The sequence below is a fragment of the Girardinichthys multiradiatus genome, chromosome Y (genome assembly GCF_021462225.1).
Source record: "Girardinichthys multiradiatus isolate DD_20200921_A chromosome Y, DD_fGirMul_XY1, whole genome shotgun sequence".
Taxonomy (NCBI): Eukaryota; Metazoa; Chordata; class Actinopteri; order Cyprinodontiformes; family Goodeidae; genus Girardinichthys; species Girardinichthys multiradiatus.
Genome location: NC_061818.1, coordinates 14,057,479 through 14,072,070, shown reverse-complemented (window position 1 = coordinate 14,072,070; position 14,592 = coordinate 14,057,479). Strand labels below are relative to the sequence as shown.

The 14,592-nt window shown below is 39.6% G+C and overlaps 1 protein-coding gene across 2 annotated transcripts in view; it reads left to right on the top strand.

The window, feature by feature from the left end:
- Window positions 1-13,632: 13,632 nt before the first annotated feature.
- LOC124863953 overlaps window positions 13,633-14,592 on the top strand; it is a 35,347-nt gene continuing 34,387 nt past the window's right edge. For both annotated transcript variants that reach the window (XM_047358534.1, XM_047358533.1), the window contains exon 1: window positions 13,633-14,203. In XM_047358534.1, the coding sequence (XP_047214490.1) occupies window positions 13,693-14,203 (511 nt within the window). In that variant the 5' untranslated portion in view covers window positions 13,633-13,692. The remainder of the gene's footprint in view (window positions 14,204-14,592) is intronic.

Here is a 14,592-nt window from a genome sequence, read left to right as displayed (position 1 = left end):
ACCCCAGACAAGCCTCTTGTTTGCCTTTCACATAATCTCTGACTCCTTTTCCTGTGTATACTCCCTCTACGTTACTCTCTCACACACACAAACTCAAACAAGTTGTGTTTTTTTGTGTCATTTCTCATGTCTTTGCCAATCAGCTGAAGATGTTGGTTTATTCTTATGAGGTCTGCTGGTGACTCACAGGCGAAGTTGAGGGGGAACTCCTAAAACACTGACTGGACACACAATGCCATGGTGACAGACTGCAGCCCAGCTAAGCACAATCACAATCACAGTGTTGTCGCTATGGGTGACGTGTATACACAGAAATAGTCAAATCAGAGCACATAAACACTCACGCGTCTGATGAATGCCGTAACTTTCCTTCTTGATGGCTTCCCTGTGTTTCCCCAATTATTGTTACAGAAGGCGATATTTCAGGATGAAGGCGTTTTTCTGGTGGCAACAGAGGGAAGTAGGACAGGGCAAATGGATGCAAGTTCGTTGCCTAGGTGCAAAGTAAGGAGGAACATATTGGAATGTAAAGGGTGGAGGGGTTAGGAGACATTTCACACCGCTGTGACTTCATTTGCTATTACTCATCGACACCATTTAATTCTCATTGGAGAGTGATATGCTCCAAATGAGCCCAGTAACTCAAAGTCATATGCTTCTAAGGCCATTTGTACCATTTAGTTTTCAGGCTCTGCAAAAGTATTCATACCTATTGTAGCTTTTTGCATTTTGTCATATTAGAACTACAAACCTCAAAGTATTATATTGGGATTTTATTTGGTAGATCAACACAAAGTATTGCATGATTGTGAAGTGGAAGGAAAATAAAACATAGTTTTCATTTACGTTTAGCCCTCCTTTACTTTGATCACCCTGAATGAAATCAAGTGCAACCTGTCATCTTCAGGAGCGTCTAATAACCACATCTAACATGGTGTTAGCAGCATCATGCCGTGTGGAAAATGATACATGAAACTGTATGGAGGTTCACCTTCCAGAATGACAACAACCCTAAACACAGCCCAAGCTACAATGGATAAGGTCAGTGGTTTTCAAACTTGCTTTAACAACGACCACTAAAGTTCCCAAGCTACTTACAAATTTTACTGAAGCAACAATTGTCTTCAGTTACAGTAATCTCTGTCTTATCCTGTCTATATTCAGAAAGGCAAAAAGATATTTAAAAACTGCATCAAATGTTCTATCACTGAAATGCTTTGTACTGAAAGCACATTCCATCTATCCATCCATGGGAGACACTTAGCAGTTTCTCTAAAGCAGAACCTGGTAGATGGCAGTAAATGTTAGGGGCTGTCCCTGTTTTTCTGTTTTGACCAACTCCAAAGAAACCTCTCTGAAATCAGTTGGACCTATTAATGGTGCTGGCAGCTTACATCCCCCCATGAGACCAAAATGACATTTTTTGGCCTAAATAAAAAACACTATGGGGGAAGAAAAACTAACTCTAGCAACCTGAAAAGACCACACTCACAGTAAAACATGGTGGTGGCAGCATCCTGCTGTAAGGGATACTTTTCTTCAGCTGAGACAGGGAAGCTGATTGGAGTTCATGGTAAGATAGATGCTAAATACTGGATAATTCTGGAAGGAGGTTCACCTTCTAGCAAACCCATGACCCTAAATGGTTTAAATGAAAATGCTATTCATGTGTTAGAATGGTCCAGTCAAAGTCCAGACCTAAATCCAATTAACAATTTGTGGAAAGACTCAAAACCTTCTATTCATAAACGTTTTTCATCACCTACGAATCACACTCTTTAGATTTTAAATAATAAAAGTGGTACTCAATCAAATTTAATCCCAACAAAATACTTAATAGTTTTGGAAAACACTGCCTGAAATTACAAAAAAATATATATATATACTTATGAATGAACAGACAAGTTTCTGTGCAGATTTAGGCGTCATGTTCTTTTAAAATCCCTCTGAAACTTTAAATCAGTGAGGGAGGTAAAACATACAGTGAGGAGCATGATGTCAGCTGTATGCTGCTTGAAGCACAATGAATGGAAACAATTTGCAAGTTTGAATCCAGTTTGTAGCTGACTGCCTGATTTCAATATGACATGGTTGAGGATAGGTGGAGTAGCATGAGTATCAGAACAGTTTGTTAATTTTCATATGCAAAATGTTTGCAAAATAAAGCAGGTGGGAGAAATAGGTGGAATAAGCTAGGCACATGCTCAGCGGCTGAGCTAATCTGTTTGCTTCTGGTGAGCCTAAAATGATTGGCATGTTCTACCAAATGGACTCCACAGATTAACTACTCAGTATACCGTCAGACCTGCTCAGCCGCAGGTGAAGGTGAGCAATGTGACCACACGCTTCAGAGGAAAACATCCTGCCGGTTCGGACCTTCAACAGCTACTCGTGTGGCTACATTCTGAGTGGGTGAAGGGTTTAACACTGATGGACATACATCTAAAAGCATAGTTAAAGTATATAACAGAAGGAAAGAAAAGAACTGGAACAAATCAGTTTGTATTTTAGGCACCACACCTTGAACAATTCTCTCAACATCCCAGGTTAATTTTCATGGTAAATAATTACAAATATGCAACCTCAGACAATCACACCAAACCAAGATGAGTAACACAACCCTCGATGCAGGGAAATAGTACTACATGTCCTGCTTTCCAAAGTGACTCAAGATGAAAAAAACAAAACTGAATAACTATGCTGTGATGCATCTGTTACCCAAACTGCTTCTGAGAGACAACCTGAGATGGATCTGGATCCGACACGAGGGAGGCAGATTGAGAAAAAGTAGAATGCGGTTGGACCTGCTTGTGTCCTGGGTGTGTTCTACTCCACCCTGCAGGTGAGATGAAGCTAGGTTTGCAACATACATTTAAGAAGAAATAGGGCACTCCCTGCAGCTTAATCTATCCAGCAAACAATAAGCACCGAAAGCAGCTGAATAAAACCAAAGGAAAAGGCCTGCGGAAAAAGAACTTTAACAAGAATGTTCCTTTTTTATTTTTTCTTGGTGTATTACTAAGAGAGGAAACACAATGAGTCATGCATCAGTCTGCTATCTTTTTTTTTTTTGAGTGGAAACCTATTGAATGTTAAGCCACGCCACTGTTTACCAGTGCATGCAGCAGATGGGGGGGGTACCAAGGGGCTGTAACTTCGCCACAACATGTTTTAAAATCCAAACAGGGAAACAGACTAATCACTTGCCTATGAAACCTTTGAGGAAGACCAATAGGAGAGGCCTGCTGACAGGCAGGCGTTTGTCAAACTGTGGACCAGTACATGAAAAACCAGATTAATGAAGTATCACTTGCAGCAGTTGCAGTGGCTTGCAGAGCTATTATTAGCCCTTAAACTTTATCACATTTTCTCACTTTACAACTACAAACCTCAATGTGTTTGAGTGTGATTTTATGTGAGAGACCAACACAAAATATTGCATAATTGTCAAACTGAAGAAAGAGGAACACATAATTTTCATGAGTAAAAACCCTAAAGTCTGGCATGCATTTTTATTTTCAGTTTTCAAGTCTTGCTGCAAATTCTCAATTGGACTTCGGACTGGACTTTAACTGGACCAGTTCAACACATGAATATGCTTTGATCCATACCAGGGGTCCGCAACCTTTACAATCTAAAGAGCCATTTTGATCTCAGTCCAGTTCAGTAAACCTTGTTTAGAGCCCCTAATGTTACATGACCTTGCAAAAAAAGTCATTCTTAAGAACCACCATTGTTTTTATATTTTTAGGTTTAAAAATAAATAAAAACAATAAAATGTAAGCAAAAAGAGGATGGATACATTTTCTTTTATGGGTGTGAATAATTTTTAACCATAGCTCCATCCATCATCCCATCAACTCTGAACATCAATGTCCCTACTTTAGAAGCATCCTCACAGTATAATACTGTCACCACTATGTTTTTCATGGTTTGGATGGCGTGTTCATGCCTGGCTTGTGGTAAACTTTAAACAGGACTTCTCATGGCTGTTTTTTCAGGCTGTGTTCCAACAACTCTTCTATAAAGTGCAGGATTGAAGGTTGCGATGTTTACAGATTCTCCCACCTGAGCTGTAGATCTCTGCAGCTCCTCCAGAGTCACCATGTGCCTTTTGGCTGCTTATCTAATTAATCCTCTCCATGAGCATCCTGTCAGTTTACGTGGATGGTCATGTCTTGTCTTGTTCCTTTGTTTTCATAATGCGTTTTGTTCACTTAGGTTCTCTAACAAACCTCTGAGACCTACCTAAGTGATTTGTGGAAGCCGTTTGTTACACTGGGTTTTATTCAGGGGTGCCAGAGTAAAGGGGGATAAATGCAAATGTGGCTACAACTTGGGAGAATGTAGAAAAGAGGTATGAAAGCTTTTGCAAGGCTCTGTACATTGTCTGAGCTGACAACACTTGTATGATCAGGTGTGTTGAAAATGATTCCTTGCAGGGCTGGAGGGTTTTGCTCGGTTCTAGTTTTAAATCCACAGAAAGCTGAAAGCAGAGCTGAATTTGAGTTTCAAACAATGACCCACCCTGCACTTTGGCATTTTATAGTGGAACATGACTCACGATGCCTGCCAAGAGTTGGTAACTTTTGAACAAGCGCTCCTCTGTCATGAAGTGTCACATCTCCAGTCAGCTGTGTCATGCATTTCCAAATTAATGGCTGTTTGTTACACTGGTAATGCTAACCATTCATCTCTGTGACACGTGTTTAATTATCCTCAGAAGTACATCAGATAAGTGCGTGGCATTTGATCTAAAGCAATAGATCTAAACAAACAGAGTAAGTAAGAAGACAAATTGCTGCTCCTTGGGTTGAGTAATGCCAAAATCCCCAAAATAAAGGTGTTTGAGAGGAGTCTGTGAATTTTACACAATACTATAGCTCTGCGTCTGTGGTTGGCTGTTTTTACTGAGCTCATTCCTTTGTCATTTTACGCAATGTTGCAGCCTGCCCTGAAATTTCTTCACTATCTGAAAACAGCCCCATGGCACATTTACAGGATTTACAGGGAGATTGTAGGTCAAATGCTTCTCTGAATGTGGCAGATCACACAAAAGCGGGTGGTGTGGTGGTTAGTCAGTTATGAAACTCCCACCTAACCCCAGGCTGTTCTGCAACTGACAAGACGTCAGACTCCATCCTTCGTTCCTGCTCATTGGATCACCCAGCTGGTTTTGGTGAAAAACCTTTCAATGGACAAACTGCACATGAGCACGTTTTCAGTTCATTCCTGCGAGGGGCACAAAAAAACGCCTTCAATGTTTCCACATTTCGTGTCATTCTAACAACAAACTATCATGTATTTTATGGATTTAACCTAATAGACCAACACAAAGCAGTACATGATTGCAAATTAAAACATAAAAATCTAAAAAGTGTGGCTTGCAGTTGCACTTAGTCCCAGTGATATGTATTTCCCAAGTTTGCACATCTAGAGATTGAATTTCTTTTTCCTTATATTCATAAAACAGCACAAATGCAGTCAGACTGGACAGAGGGCATCTGTGAACATACATTATTTTAGCAATTCCACAGATTCTTAAGGTCTGGACTTTGACTGGGACATTTTAATGTATTAACATATTTTGATCTTAACAATTCCTTTTTAGCTCTGGCTGTATCTTTAGGGTCGTGTTCCTGCTGGAAGGAATAGTATCCCCACATCATTATCCTGCCAACACCATGTTTCACTTTGCAGAGTGGGGGTCCAGGGTGATGTGCAGTGTTATGGTGCATTCCATTAACCTCGGAAGTCATGGTTTATATCATCTCTAAGTTATAGCGTTCCAGTTTCCTGCTTGTCTTTGTTTGTAGTGCTAGCAACTGTAACAGCAGCCTTACAGCAATAGCAAAGACAATTAACACTGTTCTATGTGGTATTTCATGCACACAAACACCGGTGAAACATTGCGTCTTATAAACACTGAAAAGTTGTAAATGTACGAATGATTACGTTACATAAAAAATACAGAACTGCTAAAAACAGTCACAGTAAAAAGGTTTTACACTGTTGATGCTGTTCCAGTTGAAATTTCCTACTCAGAAGTTGGACATTCCAATTTCTGTGTACAAATGGAATGCACCATTTATTTCGCCACACACAATAAATCAAAAAGAAAATTTAAATTTGGTTTCCTCTCACCAGAGGAGACCAAATGTGTCGTGCACATATTGGCTGTGTTCTCCACATGGTTTGTGACAAACTGCAAAGATGACTTCTTATGGCTTTCTCTTAACACTTGTTTTCTTCTTACCACATTTCCATAACGGCCAGACAGTTGTTCTATCAAAAGATTATTTCACCTGAGCTGTGGATTTCTGTGGCTCCTCTAGAGTTACTATGGGGATCTTGGCTGATCTGATGAGCATGTCTTGGCAGGTGTCGTGTTTCTTCAAGCTCTATCCATTGGATCTATCCATGCATTGAACATTGCTATATGGGATGTCTGAGCTTGGGATATTGTTTTCTAACCTAACCCTGCTTTAAACATCTCTACAACCTTATCCCTGACCTGTCTATTGTGTTCCTTGGTCTTGATGATGCTGTTTCTTCATTTGTGTTTTCCAACAAACCTCTGTGGCCTTCATGGAACACCTGTGTTTATACTGAGAATAGATTACACACAGGTGTACCCTATTTACTTACCTATTACTTCAGAAGGCAGTTGGATACACTGAATTTTATTTAGGGGTATTGGAGAAAAAGGGGCTGAATACAAAAGCACATCATACCTTACTTACATTGTTTTAGATTCTTATGAGAATAATTTTGCGAGGTAATGCATCAGGTATATCTTATGTGGACAAACCACCGTAGATATAAAAGAAAAACACAAACTGCACAGTTTCCATTCTTTCTTTTCATTTCTGTTGCTTAGCCGTGCGTTCATCAGCAGTTTCCTTTTCTCAGAAGATGGATGCATGTTGTGCCATTTTTTTCCCCTTTAAAACTCAACAGAAAGGCAGTAAATCTGCACACTGTTAACTGCAGATGTCACTCCTCCACCAGCCGTGGATTATTGAGATGTGGCTACAGTTCTAGTACAAACGCATTACTAACCACTGGACCTGCACAACCCACACAACAAAACAACCTTTTTCCACATCACGTCAGTCCACCTTAGAAGGAGCTCACGCCTGTGAAGATTACCTTAAGTCAGTAAGTCACGGCTCTTTTTCTAAAAGTTTATCCTCCAATAAAATGACTTGTATTAGCGTCCAAGGATGTAGTGACAAACTGTGTTGATTGAGAACAGCTTTAAGGAGATTTTATGAGACCATTTATATTGTAGACTCCTGCCAGCATAGCCTGAGGACCCAAACATCACAGTGTTTCAATACTGGTTGATCAGCCTTGTCATGTAACATTGTTTTGTTCTGTAAATATTAAAATACTTATCTTTTATTTCATAATATAGGTTGGTTCCTGGCATATTTAAACTGGTGACCTACATGTACATTGTTGGTGAGAAGTTTACATACAGTCATCATTGGCAAAAATATCCTATTAATTCTGCACTTTTGGACTGATTACGCAAAAACATTACCTTTGTGACTTTTTAAATACTACAGTTGGTAACACAAAGGCTCAAAAATAATGCAGATGGGCTAAAATATTTACATATACCCGCTCTAATTTGTGGAGAAATGTCATTAATGGATTGCAGAAAACCCAAATATTTTGAAGCTTTTCCAAATTGCTTGTTTTATTGGCAGAGAACAAACTTTGAAGCATAATCTACACATTTTCAATAAGGTGTAGGTCAGGGCTATTCCAGAGGCTTCATGTTAGCCTGCTTTATCCATTCCAAAACCAGCTGGGATGTATATTTGGGATCACTGTCCTGCTGGAACAGCCAGCTGTGTTTTAGTTTCAACCATGGAGCTGTTGATCTGAGAAGTTGAAGTTGAAGAGTTTGGAGGTGGTCGTCCTTCTTTATGTTTCCATCCACATTTTGTGATGCACCTGTACTATTGAAAGCAGGAGAGACCCTCAGCATTATGGTACCATCACTATACTTGACAGTTGGTATAGTGTTTTTAGGTCTGAAAGCCTCAACCCCACCACCCCGACTTCTTCTTGTCATTGAGGTCACTGATCTTTGTCTCGTCTGGCCATAAAACTGCAGGAGGCAATTGGCTTGTCCGTGCTGGCAGATGCAAATTCAGGTTGTGCTTGAAGGTGTTGATTTTACATCAGTAGTTTCTTTCTTGGTTGACACCATCTCAGTCAATTGTAACTGACTTCACAGTGTACAGGGAGGCTAGTTTTCTATTGTCTTACAATTCAGGATAGTGGTTCTGGGTTGTTCTTGATCATTCTAAGTTTTCTAAAGAAAAACAAAATTCTCAGTTCGAATGTTTATCTTAGTGTGATTTTTTGACTTGAACTTTACAAGATTTTGAATTTATTCTATGCTTTAACATCTACAGTACTGTGAAAGTGTATTGCCACCTTTCAGATTTCTTCCATTTTAGCCATTTTGTCACACTTAAATATTTCAGATAATCAAACAATTTTAATATCAGCCAAAGATGACCTGACAAAAGACAGTTTTGAAGTTATGATTTCATTTATTAAGAGAAAAAAGCTATCCAAACCACCCTGGCCCAATGTGAAAAAGCTATTGTCTCTTGCATTTTAAATCATAAAAACTAAGCTGAAAGAACCTGTTTGGAAAGCTGAGTTCAATTTAACTTGCCTCATCCAAGCCTGATTACAATAAGACCCGAACAATAAAGGAATCACTTACATAGAACCTGTCTGGCAACATGAAGTAGGCTGAAACACATCAAAAAGCAACACATCATGGGGCAATGTAAAGAAATTCAAGACCAACAAAAAACAAACTCATTTAGATCTATCGGTCTTGAAGATATTACAAAGACTTTTCTAAGGCATTGGGACTACAGAAAATGGTAAATTAAGTCTGAGGACCCCAAAGCATTTCCCACTACAATCAGTCGTCCACTTTCACAGACTGACAGTGGTAGACTACATTGTAGCCACAGCTACCACAGCTTTTCTCTTGCTCTCGGTGTAAGACACGCGTGTTTTCTCTCCCTCACTCCCTGCTGATTCCTGCTTCTGCTTTTTGTCTGTATTTTTCTCAGAGCCTCGCTTTGCATATCCACCAAACTTTTAAATTATGGATTTGGTCAGCTGGACTCTCAACGTAATTGATCACATTTTTTTCAACAGGAAGACAGGGTAAAGGAGACCCTCTTGTCCAGACGGGGCGTTCTTCTCTGGAAACACAATGGATTCTTGGCAGCAGTGGAAGATTGTGTACCTGACTACAATGTCGGTCGAGGACATAGAAAATGTGTACATATTTGGACTTTTGATAACAGGATTTCTGCTTTTTGGAGTTGGTGGTTACCTGGCTTATGGAGTGATTCGCAAAACGTGGGCGGCTGTTCAAAGCGTTCCAAAGCTGCCTGCGATGTTAGATGGAGTCTGTAGAGCGATCAACACTCAGACTGAAATGTTAAGAGAGCAGAATCGCAAGCTGGACACGATTCTTGAACAGAATCGCAGCCTGGCAGCAGTTGGACTCAGAGGTTAAAAGATATAAGCTTGGAGAAGTTGTACGCTCCAGATCTGCAGAAAGTACCAGAAATTTGGCTATTTGGATTTGCAATTGAGACATACCAGTAAAACTCTTAAGGTGGTTGGAAATTCACAACTGCCTGAACCACAACATTTATTGTTTTTCTAAATCTGGCGCACCAATGTGGCCTTGGCAACTTCTGCTAACTGGCTATCGACAAAATATCTCCTGGATGTTATATAAACACGACGCTCTTCCCCAGCACTCCCCTACCAGCTGTGTGCTGATAGGACTATGCGGCCGATTGATAAAACTTCCAGCTCTCTTCTTAAGGACAATGGCGCTTCTGTCAGTGTTGACAGTCTAATTTTTGCAAACAAACTCAGACTTATATATTCACACCCTGAAGATTCCACTGTACTCTTGCTAAATCTTTACTTATGTGTGTGTTGCTTACCCCTGCTGAGGTTTTTTGTACTATTTCAGACTCTATTCTGCTAAGAATAGTCTGAAATATGATTTTTTTTAACCTCCTATCTTACTTTACCTAAATATGTGATTTCATTACTTTTCATAGATTTTCAGATTTCTCAGAAGGATTACCAGCAAAAGCCAATTATTATTAGTATTTCATTACTTTTTCATTGATTTTCAGTTTTACCAGAAGGATTACCAGCAAAAACCAAATATTATTAGTAATTTGGACTTTAGCTGCTCTTACGCCAATGACCCAGCTTTTAAATTAGACTATAATGGACTGTTATTACTTAGTACAACTTCAGTACCAGTAAAAGCAATATATTATTAGCACCTGAAAATGTGGATTAAAGCTGTTTTGTACCAGTGACTCAGCTTCCCTAGTTAGAATTCAGTGGAATGAGACTATCAGTATTATCATCTTCTTTTAACATAAGATGCTTTATTATTAAAAACTTGGAAGGATTATTAATTATTATTACTCCCAAGGATTATAAGTGTCATTTGTTTTGTTTTTCTGTGCTTATTTTCTTTGTGATTGTATCGTAATTGTTCTTCCTCATGTACAGCGCTTTGAATGTCTTGTTACTGAAAAGCGCTATATAAATAAACTTACCTTACCATACAACAGCTACCATCAGCAGGCAAGGCGGGTGAAGTGTCTTCCCCAAAGATGCAACAACTGAGACAGACAGAGCGGGGGTTTGAACCGGCAACCCACCAGTTACAAGACGAACTCCTACCACCGTCGCCTCACAGTGAGAGCCATTATCCACAAATGGAGAAAACACAGAGCAGTGGAGACCCTTCTCAGGAGTGGCCAGCCTACCAAATTACTTCAAGACTGCATCCATAACGTATCCAGGAGGACACAAAAAGTCCCTGAACTACATATGTAGGCCACACATTTCCTAGTTATGGTCAAAGAGACTGGGAAACATGGCCTCCATTGGAGAGTTCCAAGGCTACAACTACTGCTCACCAAAAAGAACAAAAAGGCCCGTCTAACATTTCCCAAGACTTTTTGGGATAAACAGAGATCATCTAAAATCATGTGGACAGATGAAGCAACTGTGGCACTTCTTGGAGGAAGCATGTCCCATTTCATCTGCTGTAAAACTAACAGCATTTTGAGCAAAGAACATTATACCCACAGTTAAACATGGAAGTGTGGTTTTATTGTACAGTAAATGTGAATGGATGCAGTTTCTAAGGGTTGGGACTCATCTAAGCCAAATGTGGAGCCTTAGCCACAGTTTACATTCAATAAAAATAAATTCCTCATTTTAAGTCAAGCCAACATGTTCCCATGACTACCAACCACAGGGGGTTCTGTCGTCACTCCTCGACACGCTTTCTGTGGATATCCCTCCCTCAATTTGCTCACATTACTACATATAACTCCACTGTCTCCTCACGTGATTCCTTCCTTTATTTGGAAACATTTTTGCTCCTCCTGCTCCCAGTATAGCGCTTTTTATTTCACACAGCCCACACAAAGCCTTCCTCTCTCAATGAAATCCAGACACACACGCTGTCCTCACACTCTGAGCCAAAAGAAAACAACTCCTGGCAGTAACTAGGCAACTCTAAATATGAGTCATCCCACTACCGCGCCCTTCATCAACAGATCACCCGCCTGCCTCTTCTGCTTGATTCGTCTTTAAGAAGTGAAGTGAGAATATTTCAGCCGGAGCCGGAGCAGTGGTTGAAACTGGATGTCAACCAAAGTGAGCTCATTTCTGAACTGCTTCAGAAAAACAGACGTGCTCACAAGCTGTTATTATTTTTTATTCTGTTCTTATCATAAACATGTAATAAGAAGTAAGATTTATGATAACTGTTGCATTTTAAAATTGTATTTATATGGAAACTATGAAAAGTATGTTTCAATAATTAAGCTAAACATTCTGAGATCTCGTAATGAAATCATTGGCTCAGTCTGAAAAGCCATAGGGATTGTTTATATGAAGGGCAAAGGTCAATTTGCCTGCATTGACGGGCTAATTGAGGTCTATGAACTAGACATCAACTCACGGCCATAATCTAATCTCATGCAGCGCACTGTCGCCCTCTAGTGGAGTAAAGTATTCGGTGAGAAGGAGGTCTTCCGACATCAAATACTTTCTGAGTGGGTAAGAGAGCAGGTACTGGGCCGGAAAAAATGGTGATGTATAAAATCCATTTGACTGCTGTGATGCCAATAAAAGCTATTTTGTTGATTTATCGAAAAATATATAAATCCTGAATTTCCCACCTGATGGACAATAGAGGTTATTTCTATTGTTTTCTAAAATGTTCAACATTTTTCTAACACTGCTGTGTCACTTCCAGTCAAACAGAATTATTGGTTGAAATAACTTTACATCTAAGGTGTTGAGCCTAACTGCATCTTTACAATCAATTTTACAATAACAATTGTCAGAATATTTGTTTTGAGTAAGAACCTGAAACCAGGTCAGAGTCACTTTAAATTTGGTAAATTCCTGAAATACGAACAACAACAATACAAAAAAAACTAAAAAGTGTGATGTGTATTTCCCCCTCTTTGCTCAGATACCCCTAAATAAAATCCAGTGTAACCCATTGTCTTTAAAAGTTTCAAAAGCATCTGTGTGTCTCAGCATGAATCTAGCTGTTCTGTGAAGACCTTAGAGGTTTGTTGGAGAACATTCATGAGCAGACAGCATCTTAAAGACCAAGGAACACAACCAGATAAGGGGACAGATGTGGAGAAGTTTAAAGCAGGGTTAGCAAATAAAATCATATCCCAAGCTTAATTAGAAAACAGAAAACTGTGACTCACTGCAAACCTACCCAGACATGGCGGTGCACCTTAACTAACAGAACTGCTACTCTGATTAATGCTCTGCTTAATCAGAGTAGCAACCAAAAGACCCAATGTAACTCTGGAGGAGTTGCAATGATCTACAGCTCCAATGGAAAAATAAGTCGACAAGGAAACTATCAGCTGTGCACAAATTTGTGTCCATTGAGAGTAAAATAGTTACATGTTTTATTCTACAATATACTTTTTTGGAAGTATTAAGATGTTACTCTTCTATCCATAACTGTGATTTTACTGGATGCGAGTACTACAGTTCTCAAATCTTGTACATGTTGCTGTGAGATTTGTTTACAACATACATGTGCCATTTAAAAGTTTTTCCCTCCACTCAGCTTTTCATTAAGGTGCTTGTGTACAGCCTTCTGGCAACAGCCAGCTTCTTTAGTAGTGGCCTGTTGTAGCTTACCATCCTTGCGCAAAAGATTGAGTCAGCACTCTTGGTCATAATGTAACATTTCTAAGTTCAAATGAATTTTTATTAGTCTTATGTAATAATCTAATTATCTGAAACACTTAATTTTATAATAAACAAAATGAAAAGAAGTGAACGCTTGAAATATATCATTCTGAGTAATGTACCATTGATCTGAATTATTTAAATACATTTGCTTATTGATTATGTCCTTATTTATTGAGATGCATCTGTAAAATAAATTAAAATCTACAGCAGTAGTCTAGAACCTACTGAGCATGCGCAATTAATTTGTGCCAATTAGTGAGCAGGTGTGTTGTCAGGCTGTCTACAAATCAAACAGCCGCTCCTCAGCCGGTCCCAGTGTTTTGGTGCATAGAGGAAAAGCTCGTATTGGCAATGCATTTAAAACTAAAAGCATACTGCTTCGGTGTTCCACTTCTTTACACCTTATTGACAATAAGTTTATTTTCATTAGACTGCTGTGAGCCATTCCTACCTGCTCATTCCTTCCAACCGACCTCTAGTTCTGATCCTTATAATGTCCAGAACAGCGTTTTAATGACGAGGGTCCCCAGCAACCCCTCCATAAGTGCGGTCACACTCTGGTCTTACCTCAGCGGCTCAAGGAGCGAAAAGCTTGCAAACAGTGACCGGACAAAGACGAAGCCCCCTGAAACCGAGTCAGAGTTGGGAACTGAAGGCAGAATGGCGTCTTCTTCAAGTTTAACACCCCGCTACAAACGGAGGCGAACGGGGGGAGAGAGGCTATTTATTTCGCACAAGCTTCCGGATGGGAACTGCAGCAGAGGGACCATCAAGCATGTAGTCCCCGGGAAGTTTTATATCACCGGTCAGCTGGAAACAAACCACCGACATGGAGCCTATCAGTCAGATTCTGCTGCCACAGGTGAGAAAACTGGCTTCTGTCCGCTGACTTTAACACAAACTTTAAACTTGGAAGGTGCCCACCACATTTTGGGCTAGAGCCAGTTTAGTGCCCTGAAATTAATTAAATGCAGGCTTCTTACACTCTTGAAAGTATCAAGTTTGCTCTCATCATTTTCCATGTTTGGACATTTATAGGAAATTACCACTGACATGTTTGTCAGATAAAAATAGGTGCACTTTTTTCCAACGATTTGTGTTTATGTGGCTTCCTTTGATTTTATCCAGGAGTGTTTGGGTTTCGGGGTGAAAACCCACAATCAAATATGCACTAATTACAAAATTAACAATGGACCATTTCACATCATTTTTTTTTCACCTCTGGGCATGTCCAGAACAGGATTTTAATCA